Below are 26,410 nucleotides of genomic sequence, written 5' to 3'. Positions count from 1 at the left end.
CTGAAATTGCACTCGAGCCTCATAGTAGCCCCTGAACTTAAAAGTTCCTCAGAGTCATCCCCGAACTTGCACTCCGGGACTCAAACTCGTCCTTTCGGCAATTTCTGGACACCTGGCGCAACCAGAAAGCTAAGTTGGCAAGCTTCGTGACACGTGGGCATTACAACGGCTAGCTGATGTGGCAAAGTAAACTTTCCGGAATCAATTTGGTCCCTCAAATCAAGTTAAAACCCTAATCCCCAATTTTGAAGCCCACAGCGCTCTGTATTCTCTTCTCTTTGTTTCTCTGTTCTTGTCTTCTCCACAGCGCTCTGCTCAGAATAATTGCTACTTTCATTTGCTATAGTATAATCCCTAACACTGTATGTAGAAAAATCAAAGCACCAGATCATGACATAACCGTAAATTCACAAGAAGTACGATTAACCATAGAAAATTTTAATTTTCACAACATATCCGACTTCACCCAGAAAGAAAAGCTGATAACCTTTGAGCAACAAAACTCAATACACACAAGCTTAAAATTTGCAGCATAGAACAAATATACAAAATATTTTTTGTGGTTTTTTTATTCCCCTTAACTATTCTATCTTAATATTTGATGTGACAAAGAAAGGAATGGGAAAAAAAGGTAAAAGTTGACAATACAGAGTACAAACTTTAATTTTAAAAGGTTTTCAAATCACAATTCAGTACTTCAGTTTTTACTAAAAATTATATATGATTTTTTGCCCCCACCATAGCTATTATATTTTAGTTTCTAGTCTTCCTCTATCAAGAATGAAAATTCTATTTAATTAAAAAGAGTAATAAAATAAGTCATCAACAAATAGAAGCTCCAAACTCCAACGCAGCCCAATTCAACATGAACAAAGAAAAACCAGGTTGGTTAGTTACCAAAATTTTAATTTTGCAATGCAGCAAATGAAAGAAAAATCTTGAAGAATTTATAGCTTGAAAGGGAAAAAAGAGGCTTACCAAATCTCAAGGTGTGCAGGGTTAGAAAACCCTTCCTTCAAGGCATCAATGAGTAACTTCTCATTCATGACGAGGCACTTTACCAGCACTTTATTTGAAACCTCTTTTGGATTGACATAAACAAAGACATATTCTTGGTCAAGTTGATTACAGTTCTCTACAGACACCTCTACACACAATCAAAAATCACGTATTAAAAATGATTAGTAAATGCTAATTATAAGTTTTAGGCTGCATATATCAATTTACTACATCTTCTCTTGATACCACAAGGTATCTTCTAACTTCAGCTTAATTGACTTGATTCTTATATTAGATTTCATAGTCTAATCCTTCGTCTAGTATAGAAACCCAAGGAAAGTGAAATTTTCCGGCATGAATTGCCATTATTTGTGATTATCATAGTTCATTAACAGCTACCACCTTAGAAAGCTCAAATTTACTTTATAATCTAAATAATGAACCTCTGTAATTCACTCAATCAATCACATATCAGTATTTGATGGTTTTCAATAAATCATCAACTCAAGAACAAATAATCCTATAAAAAATCATCCCTTCACAACTAATTGTTCACTTGTTTTTGTCTTAACTCATTGGCTGAAACAAGTTACTGAAAATTCTAGATGCTTGAAAATATCTCTAGCTATACGCAGAATTTCTTATTATATGGCTGGTGATCAGATCACATGATGCCAATAAAAATGATCAATGAAGCACATATGCGGAAGGGGAAAATTACGTCTTTCATTTCTCATTGTGGTGGACTTCCATCTCCTGATGCTGCTAACAATCCATTAGCATATAAATTTAGGTATTTTTTTAATGTCTTTTACCATCATGGTTTAGAAATAAAAACTACATTTTTGGTATTTTCAAAGCTGGCTGGTTTGATAAACAATTAGTCAAAAGAACATGTTAGTTTGTTGCATTAATGACTTGAGAAAGACGGCTTATTAATCAATAGCTTCATAACATGGTTGTTGCGGCAAAATGTTTAACAATTGGGAAATTCTCTCTTTTCGAGTAAATACTTACATGACCAATTATGGATTCAATTAGATTTGATCAAGAGGAGGCATGTATCTGTTAGTCTATGTTTTCAAAAAGAAAAATTCTTCTAAATCTACCTATTTTTGTATTTGCTTTCAACTCGGCAGTACAACTTGCTCTTCTTAATGTAGTTGAAATATTTTATGATTGTTGCCATAAGAACTCACTGATTATCAATTATGTCAGTTGGATTCCTGTAGGGGCTATCCGAGCTGGGAGAAATCCTGCAACCTACAAATACTGTGGTGACACTATACACATTGATGGTAAGATTTTAGTAAGTTGGGTTAAAATTTCAAGAAAGCAACAAACAGGATGTATTTTCTATCTTCATTTTTCTTTTCTGTTTTCAAATGATTTTGTAATCTGTATTCATGCATGACAGATAACAACATGCTTGGAATTATCCCTAGAGAAACCTAGCTGATAAAGATTTCATCTGCTTTATTTTGGGAACAGGAGACAGTATTTATGATTTAGCTACAAGAATAAGGATAGCTGACTTTCCTGCTTCAGCTACAGGAATAAGGATAGCTACAAGATTGCATAATCTAATCCTTCGTCTAGTATAGAAACCCAAGGATAATGCAATTTTTCGGCATGAATTGCCATTATTTGTGATTATTATAGTTCATTAACAGCTACCACCTTAGAAAGCTCAAATTTACTTTATAATCTAAATAATGAACCTCTGTAATTCACTCAATCAATCACATATTAGTATTTGATGGTTTTCAATAAATCATCAACTCAAGAACAAATAATTCTATAAAACTCTCTTACACCGATTAGATAAAAATTGTTCTACGTAGCTAGTGCTACAAACTTAGGGCACGTTTCGTTTCCCTTTTTACTTTCTATGTTTTCTGGTTCTTGCAAAGAAAGAAGTAAAAACAAAAAACAGAATTTTTAATTGTTTTCACTAAAGAAGAGTGATAACTAATGATATTTGGATATTTCACATAAAATTTATCGAAATTAAATGATTTCGTTAAAGAAAAAAGAGAGAACAAAACAGGGAATTAGTAAAAGTGTTACCAGTGGAGGGATGTGAGAGGGCCGTCGAAGAGGGCTTGGGGGCCGGTGGCGGTGAGAAGGTAGCCGAAAGAGAAGAAGGTAGCGTGAACGACAATTGCACAGATGCCATTGATGAGTGTAGTGGAGAAGAATAGACCTCTGTGTTTGTGTTGTGATTTGAGAGGGGGGAGACAATTCGTTAGGGTAACGTTGAGGAAGGGGGGTTTTTAGCGTGAAACGACGTCGTTTCATGTCATTTTGGTGCCACAGCAAATACTACGTCGTTTTTATTATGCCAACATGTCAGGAAAGAGGCCAACTCAGCTTTCTGGTTGCGCCAGGTGTCTAGAAATTGCTGGAAGGACGAGTTTGAGTCTCGGAGTGTAAGTTTGGGGATGACTTTGAAAAACTTTTAAGTTTAGAGACTACTATGAGCCTCGAGTGTAACTTCAGAAACTAAATATCTTTAATTCTTTATTAAGCTGCACAGGTTCATGCTAGTTTTCAATAAAAAAAGATGCTTAAATCTTGATATTTTTTGAGAGTTCACGATCCAATTTAGCGAAAACCTAACTAAATCAAGAGAATTTATACATTTTCAAGTTTTCTTGATAATAAATTATACAGAGAGACATACTCTAATAAGCAAACTAAAATAAAAATAATAAGTACAAAATCAAAAGTGAAATTAAAAACCATACCGGAAAGGCAGTTTTTTTTTAGAAAAAGACAAAAGAAAATCGCACCCGAGATTAAGCCCTTTATATAGGACCTGACATAGACACTAATAACAATTGGCTAACCATATGCAATACATACACATGACATTACACATTTATTACATTTTATAAAGAGAAAGTCTAGGGTCTAATAGATTTTGTAGTTTTTAGTCATTAATTAATTATTAATGATATTTTTAATAGTGTAAGATTGTATCTAATAATATAGAATTATTCAATTTTTTTTATGGTTAAGTGCTGGACAGAATTTAATAAAAATACTGACCTCCTAGCACTCCTCTTTTATAAATACTAGTTATAAAAAAAATAAAACTCACATTCAATTGTCTTTCTATGAGATTAATAATTGAGAATTATTAAATAATTTAACAAGTTTAATTAAATTATTATTTATCCATTATCAACTATCAACTTCACATGACCTGCATATGAAATTTTACATTATAAAAAACATCATTTAGCTAGACTGTGTTTATTTCTAAAAACAGAATAAGATAAAAAACTGAGAACAAGACATAAATGACAGAGACACAAATTCTTGTATTTTATTTGGTGATAAACTAGATTAAATTATAAAAATTCAATTTATTCTCATTTTTTTCGTTCAAAAAATTTGAAACAAAAATATAATTATAAAAAATTAACAAAAATAAGAAAAAATAAAAAATAAATTGTGTCTTTTGTTAGTGTATCCGTGATGGACACAAAATATATTAATTCAGTGTCTCTAGATACTTTATCTCTGTTCATGTCTCTTATATCAAATACAATTTTGTGTCTCTATATCTGTATCTCTGTATTCTATCTCTATAAAAACATGCAGCCTTAAATTCTTTATTATTGAGAACGTACTAATGAAGATGTGCATGAATCCCGTGTGATTCATTTCCTAGATATGGATGATCATTTAGTAAATCTTAGTTATGTCATTACTTGTAATATGAGACTAAAGTGCCTAGACAGCAGTTGCGATTAATTACAATTCTTACGTACCCTGATTCATCGCTCCACAATTAACTTTATGCATGCATAATTCAGATACATCAAATATGCATGATAATAAACAAATGAAAAGCTCGTTATAGTTTCTTACAAGTTAAAGGGACCAACCCTTTTAGGTCAAGAGCATACTTACTACTCTTGTCATAGTTTCTTTGTCCTAATATATTAAGCCTAAATGGGTAGATTTGCAAGGTTTAACAACTATTGCATCATGCCATATTATTGCAAGATTTGCTCGCACTGATCAGGAATATATATTAGAACGAATGTGACCCCAACAACATCATTAGTGCATATGAAAAAATCCAATTGAATTATTGGGACCCCTCCTAACTAGCTAGGGCTTTTCTATTATTCAACATGTAGTTATGTCACGTAAGAGTTCTCTGTTATGATCGTGATCATTGATAATTTTAGATAGTAATTACGACAATCCAAACAATAATAATAATAATCTGGGACCAAATTCTGTGAAAAGATGGCTTATCCGTAACTTTAATTTATTTGGTACTAATTAATAATAGCATGCTTTTATTTTTTGTTGTCCAGGTGCCCATGTGTAATTCCCTTGAGCATTAATATATACTAAATAATTAGTGTCACAAGCATCTTCTTTTCTTTTCTTTTCTCAATCTTAGCGGTATATGTCTTTATTTGCTTATGTGTCTTATATGTTATCACGTAAGGGTTTACTGATAGGGTCACAACTTTAATCATTTTAAGAAGGAAAATTATAGGTTGCCCAAAATATCAATGTATGAGGTTAAAATTAAGAGAAAATGACAAAAAAATTCTTGACATTTTATCTTAAAGATTTTTGACTAATTAAAAATATAAAAACATCATTCACTTTTTAAAAAGTAAGACATTTAAGTTTTTTTGAGAGATCTATTTGTCCTTATATATATTTTGGACGGAAAAATTTAAATGTTTCGCATTTTAGAAAATAAATGATATTTTTGTATTTTCAATTAGTGAGAGACTTATGTATTTTTAAATTAACAAGTTAAGAATTTTTTTGTCTTTTTTTTAAATTAAAGATATAGATATAGATGTTGACAACAATCATGTCATATATATTAATTACAAATTAGATATTATATAAAATTATTTATTTGGTAATAAAATGTTTATAAAAAATTTTATTATGCTGCAATAAAAATATTTAATTATTTTACTATGATATATTTGATTATTTTGTTGGTTAACTATTTTGTTAAAAAAGTGTGCAAAATGACATATATCCAAGTATATAATAATTAATTTAGGGACTAATTTTTAGTATTTATAGAATATTTTTATATGACAAATCATTCGATCCTTTTTTGTTTGTTATCTAAGCAAGATAACTTTGGAATTTATAGTTTAAGATATTACGACAAATGTCCGAGGAATTCATCATTTTATATAAAAAAATTAAATACAAGGACAGTTTAGTACTTTAGTTCCAAAAATTTTAATATTATATTGTCGGACTCATTTTTTAACATGTGTATGATTTTTGTCAAAAGAAATTATATTTATGAAGGAAGAAAAGAATATTGTATATCAACAACATATTTTATACAACTTTACAAACCAAGCCTTAATCATAAGTTCACAACCTAATTTAACATACATTTTCTATAATAAGAAGTGTTAAGTACAGTAGGTTTTGTGATTTATAATTATTAATTAGTTATTATTAATATTTTTAATAGTATAAAATTATATAAAATTATATAATTTTTTTTAATAAAATATTAACCAAATTTTAATAAAAATGCTATTCCACTAAACTTTTTTTTTTATATTTTTATTATTATTTTCTATTTATGTTTACACCCATGTGCCATGTGTTGCTTTAAAGAAATAACCACGCTCTTTATTTCTTAAGCAAGATAATTCCGCTGTATTTATATTATATTATATTATATTATATATATATGGAATAAGTACTTTTTCCGTCCCCAAAGTTTGGGGTCGAAATCAAAATCGTCTTCGACCTTTTTTTTTATTAAAATCATTCTCAACGTTTAAAAACGCTTTAAAATCATCTTTTCCCAAATTTTTGGACCAAAATACTCTCATCATCATCATTCTCCTACCACCACCACCACCACCACCACCCTCCCTCACCGTAACCCCCCTCCCACCCCTCACCCCACTCCCTACCCCTCCTCCCACCCCTCACTCTCTTACCCCTCACCCCACTCCCTCACCGTAACCCCCAACCCCCTTCCTCATGCCCTCTCTCCATGGTCGTCATCATCATCATCATCAGATTTCATCAGCAACAACAACAAATTTTATCAAAAATTCAGAAATTCAAATTTCAGCAACAACAAATTTCATCATCAACAACAAATTTCATCAAAAATTCAGTTCATAGAAGAAGAAGAAAAAGAATAAGAAGAAGCAGAAGGCAGAAAGCAAAAGCAGGGGCGGCGGCGGGCTGGGGGTGATGGAGAGAGAGACGAAGAAATTGGAGGGGGGAGGAGAAAGACGAAGAAATGGGGTGGGGTGGTTTTTTTTTAATATTATTTTTAATTTTTATTAATAGTTAAGGGTATTTTGGTCAAAAAATTCGGAAAAGGATGATTTTAAATCGTTTTTAAACGTTGAGGATGATTTTAATAACAAAAAAAGGTCGAGGACGATTTTGATTTTGACCCCAAACCATGGGAACGAAAAAAGTACTTATCCCTATATATACACTACAAGAAAAGAGAGCTATTTTAACATGATTTTTTTAAACAGCCATAGTTAAGTGTAAAAATTAATATATATTTTTGACAAATATAACAAATGTGAAATTCTCTATATTTTTTTGATAAATAATTTGATTGTAGAAAATTACTATTCAATTTTGACATTCATTTATTTTCAACTTACTCCATTATTTCTTTTTTTCGTTAAGCTCCGTCAATTTTGGCATCACACTGCTCTCAGTTTGGGATCATACTACTCATTCTTCATATTCAAAATCTCAATTTATTTTTTAGTTTCAAGATCTCATCTTAGTTTTTGTTAAAAATTGTTGTTGAGAATTTTTTATGGTCAATAAATGTCAAAAAATAGTATTTTTGACGGTTAATAAGTATCACAAAAAATATATTCTCAAATTTTTCTAACAAATTATTTTTTACGACCAATATTTATCAAAATAAGATTTAAACTTTTTTTACAATTACTTATATATTAAAAATACTATTTTCGACAAAACTTTTATTAACATATTTTCATAGTTAAAATACTGTCAAAATTTATTTTTTTGACTATTTTTAATTTTTTTTGACACATAATAATCATAAAAAATAGTCTATATTGTTGTAGTGATATATACACATTGTTTCTGATCAATGGTGGTTGAATTTCTGGCTTGTTTTATTATCAGCTACACTATTCATGCAATTTCACTTATTGATTTCATTAAAGGGGCATTTATTTTAAACATAAATAAATATATAATATATTTAAAGTTGAGATGTATGTATGTTATTTTATAAGTCATTAAAAACATGTTAATTAAAAAAAATAAAGCGATGGATGGATTAATTATTGAAGAACATATTCAACTTATTATTACTAGTCAAGACCACACAATAATTTCTGATTGATTTGATTTGGTCCATTTCATCACTACTTTAATTTAATTTTTTCAAACAATTTCTGCAAGTTAGGTTAGGTGATAATTTGAGTTGGAAATGTTGACATGAGAGAAAAGCTAATAATGGCTATAGAGTGCAGTCTATGTGTCCAGTTGAAAAGGAAAGTTGGGAAACCCCTCAAATTGATGACCTTTAATTTGGTTAAGAAACCACAACTCCTGCGCATTATGCGCCAACAAATTAAAGAAGCATTCAATAATAAATAACAACATTTGCTTAGTCAAATGAAAAAAACTTTGATTTACATACATGGCATTGAGATCTTTCCACGACCGAATCCGTGTGAATGTATCTTTTAATTTGTAGCTACCTATAATAATACTTATTACCAAGTATATATTTTGGTAAAATTTCATTTCATATTATTCCACATTGCACGTTTTGTGTAACTACCTTAGCTTGGTCCAACTCCACACACCACACTAAGGTAGTGTTTGATTGGTCTAACTTAGAGTGAGATTAATGATCTGAAATTCAATATTATGTTTGTTGGTTAGAAATTAAAGTTAACATTTTAATCTTAAAATACAAAATTTTAATATACTTTTTGAAAGTAAAGATAGAAAAGATTTAAATTTCTAAAATTAGAAATTAAAACTTTAGTGACATACATTTTTTTTAAAAGTAGGGTAAACCTTAAATAATTTTATTTTCGATAAAAATACAGTTAAATTTTGTTATCGACAAAAATACCCTTACATAATTTAAAAATACGATAAAAATGTCTAACATTAAATATGTATTCTAAAAAAGGCTTTAGAAATTGAATTTTGATTCGATTTTTTACTAGTATGATTAAAAAAATGAGATAGTTTTATCTTTAAAATTTAGTGATTTTCACTATGTATATATTTTTTTGTGATTTTTGTCAATAACTAATAATACTTTTAAAAAATAAAAAAAATATACTTAGCAAAAAATTACCAAATTTTAAGAATAACAATATCTCATTTTTCTAATCATGCTTCCAAAAAATTACATCAAAATTCAATTTCTAAAGTATTTTTTGAGAAGTACATATTTAATGTTGAATATTTTTGTCACATTTTAAAATTATTTGAGAGCATTTTTGTCGATAGAAAAATTCGAATATATTTTTGTCAACGACAAAATTATTCAAGTGCATTTTTAGTAGTTTATCCTTAAACTATTTTTATTTAACTTTTTAAATTTTAAATTTACCCTATATTTTTATATCTACCTTAAACGAAATAGAATACTTATAGATAACTTAGTCCAATACATTTTAGTATTTTACACTAAATACAATATACTTTTATTATATCTCAAACATTATTGCTAGTTAATAGAGTCAACCCATGCGGGTGCCAAAATGGACCAAGACATATACTACATACAGAATCACACACTATTCTACATAATTTTAACCAATTTATTAGCATCCATGCAGGCCAAGAAGTGGGTAGATTCGTATTTAATGTTGTCCTGCACTTGTTTTGAATTTGTATATAGTAGTGTTGTGTGTGAATGGATACAAATGTAGAAAAATAATTAACATTTTTTCTAAGGATGAAAACCAAAATAGTAACGAGCCATTGAGTTCATTAATACTTGGCTACGTCAGGGATAACATCATACACACGTAACGTTAAAAGTTATTGTGTCACATACTATATAAACAGCAAAACAATATTAATCTTAGAGAGCTTTCGATTTATGCCTGTCATTGGGATGAAGAGGACATAATAAAATTAAAAATAAATGGTGAATTAATTATTAGTTTTTTATTTAATTAAGGATATTGTAGCTTTCACATACAAATACGTCTTTTTCAGAGTTAAAAGTAAAGTTCCTTGTCTAGCTATAAGCGAGCACGATTAGCACAATTAAAATTAAAATTATAGGGTGTTGAAACATGAAATGGAATGCTTCATTGGATTCTCCGTCATTTTCCTTTAGTCTACTACACTACTCTTATCTTATGCTTACATTCTTTCTCGTTCTTCCTCTTTTGTGTTTTCAAAGATAAAGATAATAATGATATATTATTTTTACAGAACTTTCATATAATGGTAAGCTTTTCTGTTTGATCAGTTTAAACAATAATTTGATAAATTAATTTAAATAAATAAATTATTCTAAGCATGTATGCAACTTTAATTTAATTTGATATATATTAGAAGCTAACCTACTTGGATACTCTAGCTGTTATATTATATTAGAGACTCTAAATAATGTAATTTTTTATTTGGAGCTACATTATGTAAAGCCATTGTTTTTTAATGGTAACATTGATAAAACGATGTATATGATACAATTAAAAAATTTTGTATTAGGCGATTCGAAATTTATGGTTTGTAAGTTAAAAAAATCTATTTATGATCTCAAATAAGTTTTCCGTCAATGGTATCATAAGCTTCATCAAATCATTATCTCATATGGTTTTGAGGTAAATATTATAAATGAATGTGTGTACCGCAAATTTAGTAGAAGTGTTGGGTAGATACTTAAACAATTCAGACATAGATCATTGAATAGATATTAAACACGTAATACTTTATCTGATGAGAACAAAAAATTACATGTTTATTTATGAGAGATAAAAAAAATTTAGAGATCATATAAAGACTATGAAAAAAGACACCACAAGTTAAACGATATATAGAAATATCAATGAGCTTTGAAAAAGACTCCTAAACTTTTAGACCTACTTTAAAAAGTAGTCAGATTAATTAATCAGCTTTTACTAATTAAAAGTTTGCAATTGTACTTTAATTACCTCAACTTTCAGATGGTTTAATTTTTCCAATCCAAAAGAAAAGAAATGATGACAAAGATTAATTAAGGACTGAAAATCAACACTTAATTATATTCTAATATATGTTTATAGTGTTGTTTTAATTAATTTACCAACACCGGGGCGGGTGACGTTGATGTTTCATTGTTTTGTTTTTTAATTAAAGTTGATATTAGTTGCTTAGATTGCTTCATAACAACGTTCGATCAGCATTGTGTATTTGGCCATATATTAGTAGCAATCTCTCTATATCTTGCTTTTGCTGATGTATCTGTCTTTACTAATCGGGTTTTAAGTTTTTTAATTATGATGATTAATTCTTAAAATAAAAGTAATTAATAAGATAGTATTGTGTAACAAAAAAATTAAAATAATAGATGAATAATAAGAAGAAAGAAAAGGGTATATAGATTCCAAAAGTTGTTGAAATGCTCCATTTCAATCTTAGCAAGTTGAAGTCATATATTATAATTAAGGTTCCAAGAGAATGAATGATGGGATGGTATAGGGATGGAGAACGTATAGATTGTGTGTTGCTGTCTTGAAATTACTGAAATAATGCGCTTCAATAAGTGCCGTTTATTATTTTACACAAAAGTTATTTTTTTTTTTTATTGTTGGGTTATAAATTCGACTTAAAAAAAAAAGAAAAAATATAAAATAAATTCTACATCTTAGTTATATTTTTTTTGGCATTGTTATCAAAAATCATAATTAAGAATAAGACAATACTACTAATATAAAAATATCCAAAATATAAAAATATCACATTTAATTTAAAAGCTAACACCAAATTAAAAAAATATATTCTCCAATTAAATACTAGAGTTACAATAATTTTTGTTATATTATCTCCATTTTTTATTGTAATATTCCGTCTTTATTACTAGATAAAAGACCACATTTTTATGATCAATGCCACATTTGCACATGAAAAACATTTTAGTGATCACATAGCTTCTCATTAGCATCACAAGACTTTCCTATTCTCATTTTGATTATTGACTATTTTTTTTTCAATTGTTGATGAATTTGAACTTCTTATGTGAGGTATATTAAACCTTAATATTATTAAAACTTTACAGAAAAATTTTCAGTTTATTTCTTTTAAAATTCAGCCCCCGATAGTTGTCACATTTTTCTTTGGCCTATCTCACCAAGATTGCTTCATTGATTTTGAAGACCACCCATCTAGAACTGCACTATACTCCTTCAGTAAGAATTGAACGGAAGTTTTAATGCACTCTGCCAAAACATTAACTCTAGAATCTGCATTCAAAAACTCACATAAAAGCACAGCAATATTATTCTCAGCATTCACAAGTTAGCCACCACTGCTATACATTGTTTTGAAGCAACATATTCAGCACAAATCTACCAAAAAAATTCATATTCAATATTCACAGCTGGTTCTAGACTACTTGTAGTTCCTTGAACAATAGTTATTGCTCTTCCTTTCTTTTCTTTTATTAAGAATTTTTCATTCTTTTAACTAGTACATAATAAACTCCCATTCATTCTTCCATGATATATCCTTTTTTCAAAAATAAATTAGTTTTTAATCCTTCATATCACCCATATATTGCAAACCAACAATTTATCCACCTTCTCCTTTCCACTCTCACCACCTCTTACTCACACCAAGATTCAAAGAAACTCCTCACCCCTTTTGACTTAATCCATTTAGTTTCCCTCACAACCATAGCTTTATACCACAAACGCGTAACATAATTAGAATGGATGAAAAAGTAATGGCTATATCCTCATCATTTAAACCATATAAAGCATAAGTTACCTCATTTTCATCCACCACATTAATATGGATTAGCCTTTTCATCGTGCTGAGCTTGCCTAAGATAAAAAACCAACCCATCATCTCCATTCTTAGAGGTACTGCTCCTCGCCAGATATTATCAAAAGTATGACGTATTTCAGAAAAGCCCAACACTTTTAACTCCACTAAAATGATGAACGACTTTTTTAAAAAACTTCCATTCTCGGAACAACTCCAAATAAATTTATCTTTTATACTTACATTTAAACAAACTTTTAATAATAATACTAATAATTTCTCTCAATATTTACATTCTTACTCAAAAAATATCTCCTCCATTTTAGGTTCTAGATCCACTTATAATCGTCCCAAAAATCACCGTTAGCAATAATTTTTGCTTGTTGAACAAAAATCAAATAAAATCTTAAAAATTTCTCTTTGAATCTCAAATCATTCAACCACTTAATTTTGAACTGAGTTTTAATTTAAGTTAATAAGAGGATCCAGAATGATTATAAAAAGCACTATTATTACATTACATTTTGAATTAAATAAAAAACTTTTCTCTGTTTCATTGATGAAGTTAAGATATATATATATCCACTACAACAGGCAATAATTATATAATTAAGCGGTGATGAAAAGTGGCCGTGAAAAAAATAAATAAATTAATTTTTAAGAAATTTAAATTAAACACTTTAGTTTTTAATATATTTTTATTCTCTAAAATTCTTTAAAAATTATTTTTGTTAGACAAATTAATTTTTTATTATTTTAATAGAAGATTAATTTATATTAAAATATATTTTTTAAAAATCTAATTGTTTTACAATAAAATTATTAGGAACTACTTATGGGTTAATCTATTTTATAAAAAAAAATTAAAAAATTTTCAGAAAATAAAAGTATACTAGATACTAAAGTATCAAATCTAAAATTCTACAAAACTAATTTAATGTTTACCTGAATAAAAACGAACAAAGGTTGATTACAAGAGCATTACAGAAGTGTGACGTAGTAATTATCTTACAAGTTTCAATTAATGTAAACAGATACATATTTCACGGAATGAACCCGAAATGAATATATATTATTTCAGGTCATTAGCATTATTTAGGCATATATGCGAAAGATCAAAGACACAAACAGTTGCTTTATTATTCTTGTCACCACAAAGGAAAAGGGAGAAGAATAATGTGAGATTAAAGACGGAAGAAAAAGGGTTAAGTTCAACTCTTAAAGATATAATTTTGGGATTAATAAATTAAAGCTATCCAAATTCTATAGGGAGCTTCTAATTCTAGAGAGAAGAGGATGCCACCACATACTCATTCTATTGAATCCAAAGTTGAAAGCGAAAGAGGTAACATATCTACAGAAATGGATAGAATATGGATGCCACCACGTACACTCATTCTATTTGGTATTTGTTATGGATAGAATATGAAATTAAAAGTACTAAACTTGGGATTTATTTATTTAACATTTTTTGAAACAACAATGTTAGGAACTAAAAAAGTATTAGTCAAAAACTAGTCAAATGTCTTTGGATAAATTCAAAACTTCTATGTGGATGGTATTTATACTAGACATTAAAATGTTTTTTCTATTAAATATTAGAATATTTTTTTTTCATACTAAATAGATGTTCTTTATATATATTTTATAAATTTTTTTATATACTAAAAAATGAGATTATTGAAAACAAAATTCCGTAATTTTCGTCCCTAATTTTCCAACTTATCATTTAAAATTTTAATTTGAAATAAAAAATAATTAATATCAAATATTATAAAATTAGAAATAAATAAAATTAATTAAATATAATTATAAATTAATTACATTATTTATTTTTTGGCTCATCACCTCTTTCTTCATATACTTTTTCTTTTTGGAAAAGAATGGAATCGAGTAAATATAATATACCGTGTGGACTGTTTGACTCTCCAAGAAGAAGTAGTTGAACCAACTTAAGTACCTTTATTTTATATTATTTTCACTTGCTTCTTTTTAGAATAAGCTATCTTGAGTCTTGAGAATTGAAATCTAATCAAATTAAACGAAATTATATAGGATTGAACCTCCAGAAGTAAAATTACGCTTTAACCATAAATTGCTAATACTTTGAAGGGGTTAAAGAATGCAAATGCAATCGTATCATTTTGCGGTTGTTAAATCTCCACACACAACAACGTAACGTTTAATGCAAATAGATATAGTGGAAACATAGAATGTGATGATCCAGCATTCTGCTTCTCCAAATTTGTTATATAATACTCTATTTAAACAAGCTGTGTTCATAATGGACTTTCCAACTTTGACAATTGACACAATCCATCAGCATGATTGACTTGGAAAATTGTTCGAGTTTACTTCCACCGTGCTTCTTCCAAAAGTAAGGAAATGAATCATCATCTTCTAATTAAAGCACATTACACTACAACTTAGGAGGATAATAAGGTTGTTTTTCTTTCCATATAGGTACACCGTACACTACATCTTGAAACTTCTCTGCCTACCTTCAAAAACTACACTACAACTTTAATTGTCACTTGCACAGCAAGCAACACTAGCTATAGCGATTTATAGCAAATTCCATATTAGTATTAGACTAATTAATGCTTACCGTATAGGGTCAGGCTAATTAAGGCAGGGGCAATCAAAATTAGAGTTATGCTACGTGTACACTAAAATCAGCTATTAAGCTATCAGTAATACATGTTAAACTACAAATATACATTAAAAATAAATTAAATCACACATGTATTTATACACAAATATATTGATGGCTAATTTTGATGTATAGATAGTATCTTTATCAAAATTAATCACTTTAAAGTATGGGCCTTCAATCAAATCAAATATCTAAGTGATGAGTCATGTGGACCAAATTTAAAGACTATCAATGTGTATACAAAGACATGTTCATCTCTTAATACCTTGATCAACACTGTTGCTTTGGCTTGCACGTGACTAATGGGCAATTCCATTCTTTTAATTTTTGTGGTGTGGAGAGAAGAAATAAAAAAGAGTATGTTCCACACTCTCATAATTAAATGACTAGAAAGTAGAAACAATTCCAATACTCTTCAACTTTATATCTTATATACCACCATACTTCAAATATAAATACAACATATATAGCTTCACCAATCACCACAAACCTAACCAACAACAATGTCACACTTAACAATAATAATCCTACTCCTATTTTTATCAAGAACAAGTTCAGATTCAATTCAAGAAAGCTTTGTACGCTGCTTACACGTGAATTCGGACAAATCATTCCCATTTGATGCATCAATATACACTCAAAACAATGCATCATTCACAACGGTTCTTGATTCCTCAGCACAGAACCTAAGGTTCTTGGTGCCTTCAGCACCCAAACCTTCCTTCATTTTCACACCAAACACTGAGTCTCACGTCCAAGCAGCCGTCATCTGCGCCAAGAAGCTTAACATCCACCTCCGAGTGCGAAGCGGCGGCCATGACTACGAAGGCATGTCCTACGTTTCGGAGATCGAAACGCCTTTCATGGTCGTAGACTTGGCCAAGCTTCGCGCCATAAACGTTGACATCAAGAGCAACACGGCTTGGATTCAAGCCGGCGCCACCATCGGCGAAGTTTACTACAGAATTTACGAGAAGAGCTCTGTTCATGGCTTCCCTGCAGGACTCTGCACAAGCTTAGGTGTTGGAGGACACATCACCGGAGGTGCATACGGTTCCATGATGAGAAAATTCGGCCTCGGCGCCGATAACGTCCTCGACGCTCGAATGGTGGACGTTAACGGCAGGATTCTTGACAGAAGATCCATGGGGGAAGATCTGTTTTGGGCCATAAGAGGAGGAGGTGGTGGAAGCTTTGGAATCCTTCTATGGTGGAAGATAAAGCTGGTTGAAGTGCCTCCAACAGTTACGGTTTTCACAGTTCCAAGAACACTTGAACAAGGTGGAACGAAGCTTCTTCATAGGTGGCAGGAAGTAGCACCTTCCATTGATGAAAACCTCTTCATAAGAGTTATAATCCAACCTTCAAATGTGGGCAACACAACGAAAAGAACAATCACAACCGCTTACAATGCTCTCTACCTTGGTGGAGCAAGGAAGCTCCTTGAGGTGATGCAGAAGAGCTTCCCTGAACTGGGATTAACCGCCAAAGATTGCAAGGAAACAAGTTGGATCAAATCTGTTATGTACATTGCAGGGTATCCAGACAACACTCCCCCTCAAGTTCTTCTTCAGGGGAAGTCAACTTTCAAGAATTACTTCAAGGCCAAGTCTGATTTCGTGAGGCAGCCGATCCCGGTGGCCGGCCTCCGCGGCTTGTGGCAGAGGATGATGCAGGAGGAGAGCCCCTTGATGATATGGAACCCATATGGTGGAAAGATGAGTGAGTTCTCAGAGTCTCATATTCCATTCCCTCACAGGAATGGAACACTATTCAAGATTCAGTATGTCACTTTGTGGCAGGATGGAAAGGAGAATGCTGGAAAGCACATTGATTGGTTGAGGGATCTTTACACTTACATGGGTGCTTATGTGTCTAAGTCACCAAGGGAAGCTTATGTGAACTATAGAGATCTTGATTTGGGGATGAATTCCAAGAGCAGAACAAGCTTCAAGCAAGCTAGCAACTGGGGTTATAGGTATTTCAAGGGTAACTTCAAGAGATTGGTTAAGATCAAGACAAAGGTTGATCCTGGTAACTTCTTCAGGCATGAACAGAGTATTCCACCTCTTCCTTACTGATGCAACTCTATAAATTGGCTCACTTTAGAGGGAATAATTAAGGATAAATGTTGTAAGATACTGATGGAAGTGTTTCAAGTGTTTGATGTGTTTTGTGATTGTGTATGTGACAACATTATAGGTGACTGTGTATTAGTACTAAAGCTTTCATTTTGTCTTTGGTATCATTCATCAAGTGTGTTTCATGAAAAACAAATATAAAGTTGGGCAGAATAGTCCTGCATGCTTTCTTATACAATTATTTGCTCTATATTGTTAATTAATATACAAAATTTTAGAAGCATGAAATATATAAAATAGTGAAAATTTAAAACTGCAGAAAGTGTCACTAATTTATAGACACAGGCAAAATATTATATGGTTAAGATTTAGACATGAAAACAATTGAAAACTAATAAGTTTGCTACGTGATCCAACAGAATGCTAACTTTCGCTGAAAAAAAAAAAGAAGGAAATTCATAGTTTCATGAATGCTTAGGCAATCATAGACATTCAAGGCATGAATTTTAACAATTCTTCAAAGTCTCGGCCGTTTTCACAATTTAGGGGTCAACACAGATGGGATATAATCAAAATTTCGATCCGATTCATACTAAAATTATCGGATCAGATCGGATCCAATATCCGTCGTTTTTAAGTTTGGATCCGATCCGATTCACTCCACACATTTGCGGATCGAATCGGATATCGAATATATCCGCAAAATATAAAAATATTTTTAACAGGTTATTTTTATTAAAAAATATTAATAAAATTTATTTTTTTTATTTTTTTAAATATGTTTATTTTTAAAATAATATTAAACATATTTTTCTTAAATAATAAATTAAAATAATACAATATATATGATAATTATTAGTTGAAATAAAATATAAAAAAATATTTACTTATTTATTTAGTTATTTTTACAAATACGCGAATATGCAGATACCTACACAAAATCTGTTATCCGATTTTATTTATGTGCCGATCATATCCGATCCGATCCGATAACCTTACGGATCGAATCGATCCATGAACACCCCTATCACAATTTCCTTCTTCTTCTTCTCGTTTTTTAATCAGTTGAGAGGGCTAAAGGCCCAACGAACACTAAGAAGAAACATGTTCGTTAATATGTTCTTGTTGTTGGACGAGGCGTCTGAAGCCCAATATTGAGTCTCCAAGAAGAAAAATTGATAGGTACATTACCATCTCTTTTAAAGGGAAAAAAATGGGATAAAAAAACTCATAGCAGTTTTAACATTTGGGTAGGGTAGGTTTTGGGAATCTATTTTGTATTGGGCTGGCCGGCTGGGGCATGTTTGGTTGTACCTGGCCTTTACCAAAACTCCAAAAGGAAGAAAACACTTCTCCTTTTCTTAATCCGCTGTGCGTGTTGCCGTGTTTGACAAATGACTCCGATGACTTATTCATGTTTGTTGACTTTTAAGGAAAAGAAACAGTGGCATCCATTATGTTAAATTATTCGATTAAAGTTGGTGTGTTTTTTATAAGATTATTGTTGTCTGTTGATGTTGTATTACTAAAAATTGACTTCTGAAGGCTCACAAAAAAAAATTATTTAAACAATCAATAAGGTATTATTGAAGATTTGATGGGAATATTCACATAAAGATAAGTTCTTAAAGGAGTCAAAGTTTATCACATAATGTTAAGATACTACATTTTATCAAATCAAAATGAATCTTATATCATTAATTTTACTTTATAAACATAATTATTACTCCATCAACTTTATCTAAATGTATGTAAAGATAATTAGTGACGCTTATTTCTTGTTTCTTATCAAGATTTCTCTCCAGTCTCCACAAAGTATGGGTCCTTCGGCCCTCACATGTCCCCCAAAAAAATCACACATTGTCATCTTTTTATCCCTACCTAACATGCTAAAGAAATTAGTGTAGTTTACTTTGAAACTTCTTGACATACAAAAATGGCACGTGGAGCTGGTCTTACGCTAGGATATTCAGTTCTATCTATCTCACCTATATTATTATCCTTGCTTTAAGCAAAGCGACTTCTATGATTGATCTTTCAGAGCTTGATTGGCGCGCAAATGTATATAAATAATATAATACCAACGATGCATGTGTATTGGTTGTAGATATTTCAGAATGTGATTCCTTCCTTCTTCATATTGCAACCACAAAAATATTTTTAAAGAAAGAAACTATAATTTATATAATAATAAACTATACACTTAGCTACAAGCTAAGCTATATTTACAATGACCATAAGAGTGGATTGACCATATTAGAGAAATGATTATCCGCATCATGAGATAGTTTCTGGTGTGAATTGTATTCAAATAAACTAATATTCTTTCCACCTTGTCATAATTTCAACTACAGCACTGCAACTGGACCTAAATAAAATAGAAATACCACTTAGTATATGAATATGACGTGTACATTAGCTAACATACACGTATATTACCACTATAAAACCAGCATTGGCAACCAGTATTCTTTAAAAACAAGACAAGAGAGGAGAAGATTAGAGCATTATTATGGAGTCTTACTCTTTTAGGCCCTTCTTGTCAAGTTTTCTGATTCTGTTGTCAATTTCACTCACTAACTCAATTCCAATTCAAGAAGCTTTCAACCATTGTGTAACACTCCATTCTCAAACCCCAAATGAATTTCCCAGTGCAGTGTACACTCCTAACAATGCTTCCTACACTTCTATCCTTGAATCCACTGCTCAGAACCTAAGGTACTTGCTACCCTCACTGCCAAAACCAGAATTCATATTCACACCATTCCATGACTCACAAGTCCAAGCTGCAGTGATTTGCGCCAAACAGCTTGGTATTCACATGAGGGTGAGAAGTGGAGGCCATGACTATGAAGGCCTCTCTTATGTTTCTTTCATAGAGAAGCCATTCATGATCCTAGACTTGGTCAAGCTCCGCGAGATCAACGTTGATATCGCGCAGAACACGGCTTGGATTCAAGCCGGTGCCACCGTGGGCGAAGTTTATTACAGAATTGCAGAGAAGAGCGCAGTGCATGGCTTCCCTGCAGGGCTTTGCACAACCCTGGGAATTGGTGGTCACATAACAGGGGGTGCATATGGTTCTATGATGAGAAAGTATGGCCTTGGAGCCGACAATGTCCTCGATGCTCGAATCGTGGATGCCAACGGCAGGATTCTGGACAGAGCAGCCATGGGAGAGGACTTGTTTTGGGCAATCAGAGGTGGTGGTGGAGGCAGCTTTGGAGTTATCCTCTGGTGGAAGATCAAGCTGGTTCCAGTGCCGGAAACCGTGACAGTTTTTACGGTTACCAAGAGCTTAGAACAAGGAGCAAACAAGATTCTGTATAGGTGGCAGGAGGTGGCACCAAGCATTGATGAGAATCTGTTCATCAGAGTTTTGATTCAAACAGCCAACGGAAGCCTTCCGGGGCGCAGAACCGTGACAACTTCTTACAATGCTCTCTTCCTTGGCAGTGCTAACACGCTCCTCCAAGTGATGAAGCAGAGTTTCCCTGAATTGGGATTGACAAAAAATGACTGTGTAGAAACCAGCTGGATCAAATCTGTTCTTTACATTGCTGGATTCCCCAGTGGAACTGCTCCTGAAGTTCTGCTCCAAGCAAAATCAACATCCAAGGCTTACTTCAAAGCAAAATCTGATTTCATCAGGCAAGTCATCCCCGAGAATTCGCTAAACTCGCTATGGAAGATTTTCCTGCAGGAAGATGGGCCTCTCATGATTTGGAATCCCTATGGAGGAATGATGGGGAGGATTCCGGAATCTGCCACGCCTTTCCCTCATAGGCAAGGAACTCTCTACAAGATTCAGTATGTAACTGGATGGCTTGATGGAGAGAAGAGCATGGCAAGGCATATGAACTGGATCAGAAGATTTTACTACTTTATGGCTCCTTATGCTTCAAAATATCCAAGGGAAGCTTATGTTAACTACAGGGATCTTGATATTGGGATGAACCACCAGAATACCACAAGCTTCTCAAAGGCTTCTATTTGGGGATTCAAATATTTCAAGAACAACTTCCTCAGACTAGTACAGGTCAAGACTAAAGTTGATCCATCTAATTTCTTTAGGCATGAACAGAGTATCCCTCCATTCTACACTAAGAGATGGTAGAAGCCAACAACTTTGAATTATTCCTATGCATATTTGCTTTCTGTGTAAACTCAGTTTCCAAATAATTACACCTCACTTCCATTTGTGTGCCACTACGAATTTTGTCAATTATAACAAGTGTATTGACCAAAGTGATATATAACTTATATTATTCTCACATTTCATAAAACTCAACCTTTCAGGCGCACTGAAAGATCACCAAAAACAGCAGCAGCCAACACTATGTTGCACTGACCTGTGAGATTAAGTTTCCTTTGTTTTTGACATTTCTTAATTCATCTTTAGGAAAAGTATATCCACTTGCCTACCATGATATTAGTAAATAATGTGGCGTATCCCTATTTGATGTGACATGCAATCTCACGATCTATAAGACTTTGGTCTAGTATTTAATTTTGAATTGACATTGGCAGTGGTTGAATATAATGACAGCCTGCTTCGCTATACTATTATCATTATCAATGGGAAACAGTGCAATCATTTCATTTGAAAATGTGAGACACCGAATGTTTGCTGGCTTCAGACCTTGCTTGGTCAATGTTTTAATACTCTATTTCAAAATAAAAAAGATATATGCACAGGAAGGGAGAGAATTTTGAGCCACAAAAACTTGATACATATCAAATTTTACAGGCTGATAGAAGGTGGAGAGTTAACCCTCATAAGCATTAATTAATTACACAATGAAAAGCATTAGATGTTTATGTATTGTCTGAAACCCTGAGTTCACTATCATCTTAACGAATGCAGAAATATGCAAGTTCTGACAATGACTTAACTACTTTTGGAATCTCCCTTTACAGAAGGAGGAAGGGTTCCGAAAACGACATCCCATAGCGGTGAGGTGATCCCAAAACCATAGTTGGAGATCCGATAGTGATGATTCAAGTGGTACTTCTGCAAACACAGAACCAATGAAATATTATTTGTGTTGTTTCTTCCTTACAAGACTTGTGTACTTCAATTTGTAATTTTGAAAAGGAGTGATGCCTTGAGGATTTATGAAATCAAATTTTACCTTGAGCATTTTGGGAGCATCAGACTTTGGTTGACCATGGTGCAAATAGTAATGTGTGCAATCGTACATGACGTATCCCAACAAAAGGCCTCCGAAAATAGCAGGAGCAGTTGTTGGAGTGCTGAAAAGCTTCACAATGTTCCACAACTGCGATTCAAGAAGCAAGTATCTCAAAATGTCACCGATTTTGAGGGAGTGATTAATCATTCTATAAATAAAAAGAGGAAGAAGATATAGTTACCGGGACAGCAAACATGGCGGCAGCTGCTGGAGGGAAAACGAGTCTGAGGTGATCCATGGGGTGTTTATGGTGGCAGCCATGGAGAAGATAATGGAAGGTATTTCCCCTGTAAACAAAGGAAATGAATGAGACGAGACGAGACGAGATGAGATGAGATGAGATGAGATGTGAGGAGAAAATGCAAACCAGTAAGAGGTGGTTTTGACGTGGAAAAGGAAGCGATGCAAAAGGTACTCGGCGAGGGTCCAGGCTAAGAGGCCAATGAGGATGAGCTGGGAAATATTAGAAGGAGGGACGCCCATGGTGAGGGAGTTGTGAATGAAGAATAAGGCGACGGGTATCCATACAATTGGGATGGCGTACCAGGGAGTGCGCGTGAAGAACTCCAGAAAATTGCTGTGGAAGAAGCGGGGGCCTTCCTTTCCCAGAATTGGATCGTGAACCCACTCTTCGTATCCATCTCCAAGATGTCCCACCTGGAACACCAGCGGCTTCTTCAAATCAACCTTCACCATTTTCCAAGATTCTCTCTCTCCTCGCGCGCCACAGAGAGAGACACAGAGAGAGCCAGAATGCCAGATCTCGCTCTCTCTATTTAGACGCCTTCCCACGCCCAAATCTGGACACACTGTTATTACCGTTCATAAACTTTCCCTTCTTAATTCAATTGTGATGGACAATAACCTCCTCTTTACCACTTCTTTCGACAGCCTCCTCCCATATTGGCCCAATCTTTACGCATATTAACTTCTTCATTATTGGGCCCGGGCCCATTTCAATACCCAAAAGAATGTTATGTATATTCACTAAACTCATTTACATTTACATTTACATGTAAAATCTCAAAAGCATCTTAAAAAGAAAACACGACGCCAGTGTAAGTACGAGTGCTGCCAAACGACCCATTAAGAGCCCACCAAGTACTGTCACTAACACAATGACGTGTCCCCATGAACAACACTTCCCAACTTCATGGATTCTAATCACACCTTCCTCCCCTTCTTCTTCTTCTTCTTCAACCCAAGTCATGATCATTCCATTACTATCGTCAACCTCCTCCTCTCTTGAACACTTGTCTTCTTCCCCACTCCTTCGAGACTCACCTTCACTCTCTTTACTTCTCTTTCTCAAAGAGCTTCTCCACTTTTTAGGCACCAGTTTCTTCACCCCCTTCCATGTAAACCTAATACTTCGGCTACCTTCTTCACATGAATCCGCAACATCCTCCAACCATTTCTTTTCACAACAATCACCAACCTCGCTTCTGCTTTCACTTTCAACAACCTCAACAGTATCATTCAACAACATCAATCCAACGCCGCCACCACCCGCTACTTCTTCACAGTGATCCTCTTTCTTGCTTTTCAATTTCATCAGTTTCTGAAACCAAACACAATTACAAACCGTTGCGGTAAAAGGCTCCATTTTTATACCCACGGTTCTCCACCACCCAACGAAACGTTTCCCCACGTTTTCAAGAAACAGAAGCGTAACTGCCGACACGGTTATCCCAACGGTAAGCTTCATCACGCTGCTAATCAAAACCACCACCAGGAACAACGCCTTCCACTTCACGGACGATGCAAGAACAGATTTTGAATACGACTCACACCCGCATTCGCCGACCCGAATTACCTCTTCCGAGCCCGATACCCCGCCGTCATCTCCACCGTCGTTCACAGTCACCAGCGGTGTCAAACTCGGAGCGTGGGCCCGAACCACGGATAAATCGCCTGAACTTGATGTCTCCGGCACAGGAGATAGCACCGGCGTGGAGGGCGGTGGCGGTGGAGGATCGTAGATACCGGGTTGAAGAGGTCTCTTTGACTTGGTTCTTGTGAAGCGGCTTCGGTTCTTGACGAAGAGATCGATGAGGGAGGTGGGGAATCCGGTTTCGACGACGAGGGAGCCACCGCGCCTTGGAGATTGAAGGTCGGCAACGATTTGAGATATTCTTGTTACCCTGTTCTTCTTCCATGGGAACGGCATGGTTCTCAGGCTCCTTCCCCCTCTGCTACTCAACCGCTTTCTATTTCTTTTTCTTCCGTTTTGGATGAGAAGCAGAAATTAAATGAAAAGAAAAAATAAAGGGGGCCGAAAAAGAAAGAGAGTGATGGAAAGTGGGTTGTGAAAGAAATTAAGATCGTTTTTATAGCGTGAAAGAGAAAGATAAAGAGAGTGAAAGAGAGAGGTTGCTGAAGGCGCGTGATGCAGTTGGTGTGGGTTGAATGCTATGGCCACCGTTACTATGTGGCGTGCGTTACTTTATTCATTTCATAATTAATTGCTTCATTTATGGACTATTAATACCACTACTAACCCATATTTTATCTCTTCTTATTTTGCGTTGGTTTTCCTTCGTTGGAACTTGGAATCTAAAAGAAGGATGAAATGCATGCTACTAGTATTTTCTAATAAGAAAGATAAATATGAGTGTGGCACGTCAAGCATATGCATATTACTGAGTTTAAAGGAAGAAAACAATTAACTATTAACTAGGCCAATAATAATATCTAAATATAGATATAGATATACAATTTGGCATTTAGCTTTGCAATTTCAGTTTTGTTCTTATACTGAGAGCGACTTCTTGTTTGCTCTATCAGCCACCTAACCCACCCCACTCGTTTTCAATCTCTATAATATGAACGAAAATGAAAATGAATTTTGTCCTTCTCCCATTAAGAAAAAAAATCATAATAATGGAGATTACGTGTTTCATATCTCGGGAGAAAAAAAAAAGAAAAAAACGTATAAAGCCATATAGAAACCTCCGGTTTCCAATTTACGAATCAAAATTTTCATATCAAATACACCTAATTTTCAAAAGTGACCAGTAAAATATTTTAATTTAAAGATAGTTATATATTTTACAAGGTGGTTGTTGGTATGTAGTTTCAGTTACTGATGAGTCCCATTATTCTTGCCACTACGCTTGAACGAACAGAACGTGTGGGAAGCAGATAAATTCTACATGGGACCAGTTTCCACTTGGATCAAATATTTGAAACTTATAATTGAGGCTTTAACAATAAAATGGAAGCTTAAAGAAAGTGCACTTTAGTCTTTTGGAGGGGCCTAAGCGCGAGGAAAGAGCCAAATGGAAAAAGCCAAGCTAAGCTTGGTGCTATGCAAAAAGCTTTGTGATTATGGCCCTCTATGTGACTAATATCACTCATTACACTAAGTAGGTAGGGTCTTCCTGCCATTCTTAGCCTAACTTTTTTTTATATTAAAATATTATTTATGATTTTGTTAATATTATAATATTTTGGTGGAATATAATGATATAAAAAGTATAAACTAT

At 32.9% G+C, this 26,410-nt stretch overlaps 5 protein-coding genes across 5 annotated transcripts; 2 read left to right on the top strand and 3 right to left on the bottom strand.

The window, feature by feature from the left end:
- Positions 1–224: 224 nt before the first annotated feature.
- Positions 225–3,178, bottom strand: LOC127745607 (probable proteasome inhibitor). Its single transcript, XM_052258554.1, has 3 exons — positions 3,070–3,178; positions 979–1,147; positions 225–360 (listed from the first exon to the last, which is right to left on the bottom strand). Exons 1-3 carry the CDS (start codon positions 3,176–3,178, stop codon positions 225–227), a joined length of 414 nt encoding a protein of 137 aa, XP_052114514.1.
- A 12,935-nt stretch (positions 3,179–16,113) lies between these two features.
- On the top strand, positions 16,114–17,965 carry LOC107481678 (berberine bridge enzyme-like 13). The gene has a single exon (XM_016101966.3). It carries the CDS (start codon positions 16,150–16,152, stop codon positions 17,725–17,727), a length of 1,578 nt encoding a protein of 525 aa, XP_015957452.1. The 5' UTR covers positions 16,114–16,149; the 3' UTR covers positions 17,728–17,965.
- Positions 17,966–20,187: 2,222 nt separating this feature from the next.
- Positions 20,188–21,936, top strand: LOC107481679 (berberine bridge enzyme-like 26). The gene has a single exon (XM_016101967.3). It carries the CDS (start codon positions 20,240–20,242, stop codon positions 21,842–21,844), a length of 1,605 nt encoding a protein of 534 aa, XP_015957453.1. The 5' UTR covers positions 20,188–20,239; the 3' UTR covers positions 21,845–21,936.
- A 434-nt stretch (positions 21,937–22,370) lies between these two features.
- LOC107481687 (dihydroceramide fatty acyl 2-hydroxylase FAH1) lies at positions 22,371–23,789 on the bottom strand. Its single transcript, XM_016101982.3, has 4 exons — positions 23,290–23,789; positions 23,104–23,209; positions 22,863–23,009; positions 22,371–22,741 (listed from the first exon to the last, which is right to left on the bottom strand). The coding sequence occupies exons 1-4, from the start codon at positions 23,616–23,618 to the stop codon at positions 22,619–22,621; spliced, it is 705 nt and encodes a 234-aa protein (XP_015957468.1). The 5' UTR covers positions 23,619–23,789; the 3' UTR covers positions 22,371–22,618.
- A 93-nt stretch (positions 23,790–23,882) lies between these two features.
- LOC107481684 (uncharacterized) lies at positions 23,883–25,266 on the bottom strand. Its single transcript, XM_016101979.3, has one exon. The coding sequence runs from the start codon at positions 25,090–25,092 to the stop codon at positions 23,932–23,934; it is 1,161 nt and encodes a 386-aa protein (XP_015957465.1). The 5' UTR covers positions 25,093–25,266; the 3' UTR covers positions 23,883–23,931.
- Between the last annotated feature and the right edge of the window lie 1,144 nt (positions 25,267–26,410).

The sequence above is a fragment of the Arachis duranensis genome, chromosome 3 (genome assembly GCF_000817695.3).
Source record: "Arachis duranensis cultivar V14167 chromosome 3, aradu.V14167.gnm2.J7QH, whole genome shotgun sequence".
Taxonomy (NCBI): Eukaryota; Viridiplantae; Streptophyta; class Magnoliopsida; order Fabales; family Fabaceae; genus Arachis; species Arachis duranensis.
This window is presented reverse-complemented; position numbering and strand designations above follow the sequence as displayed.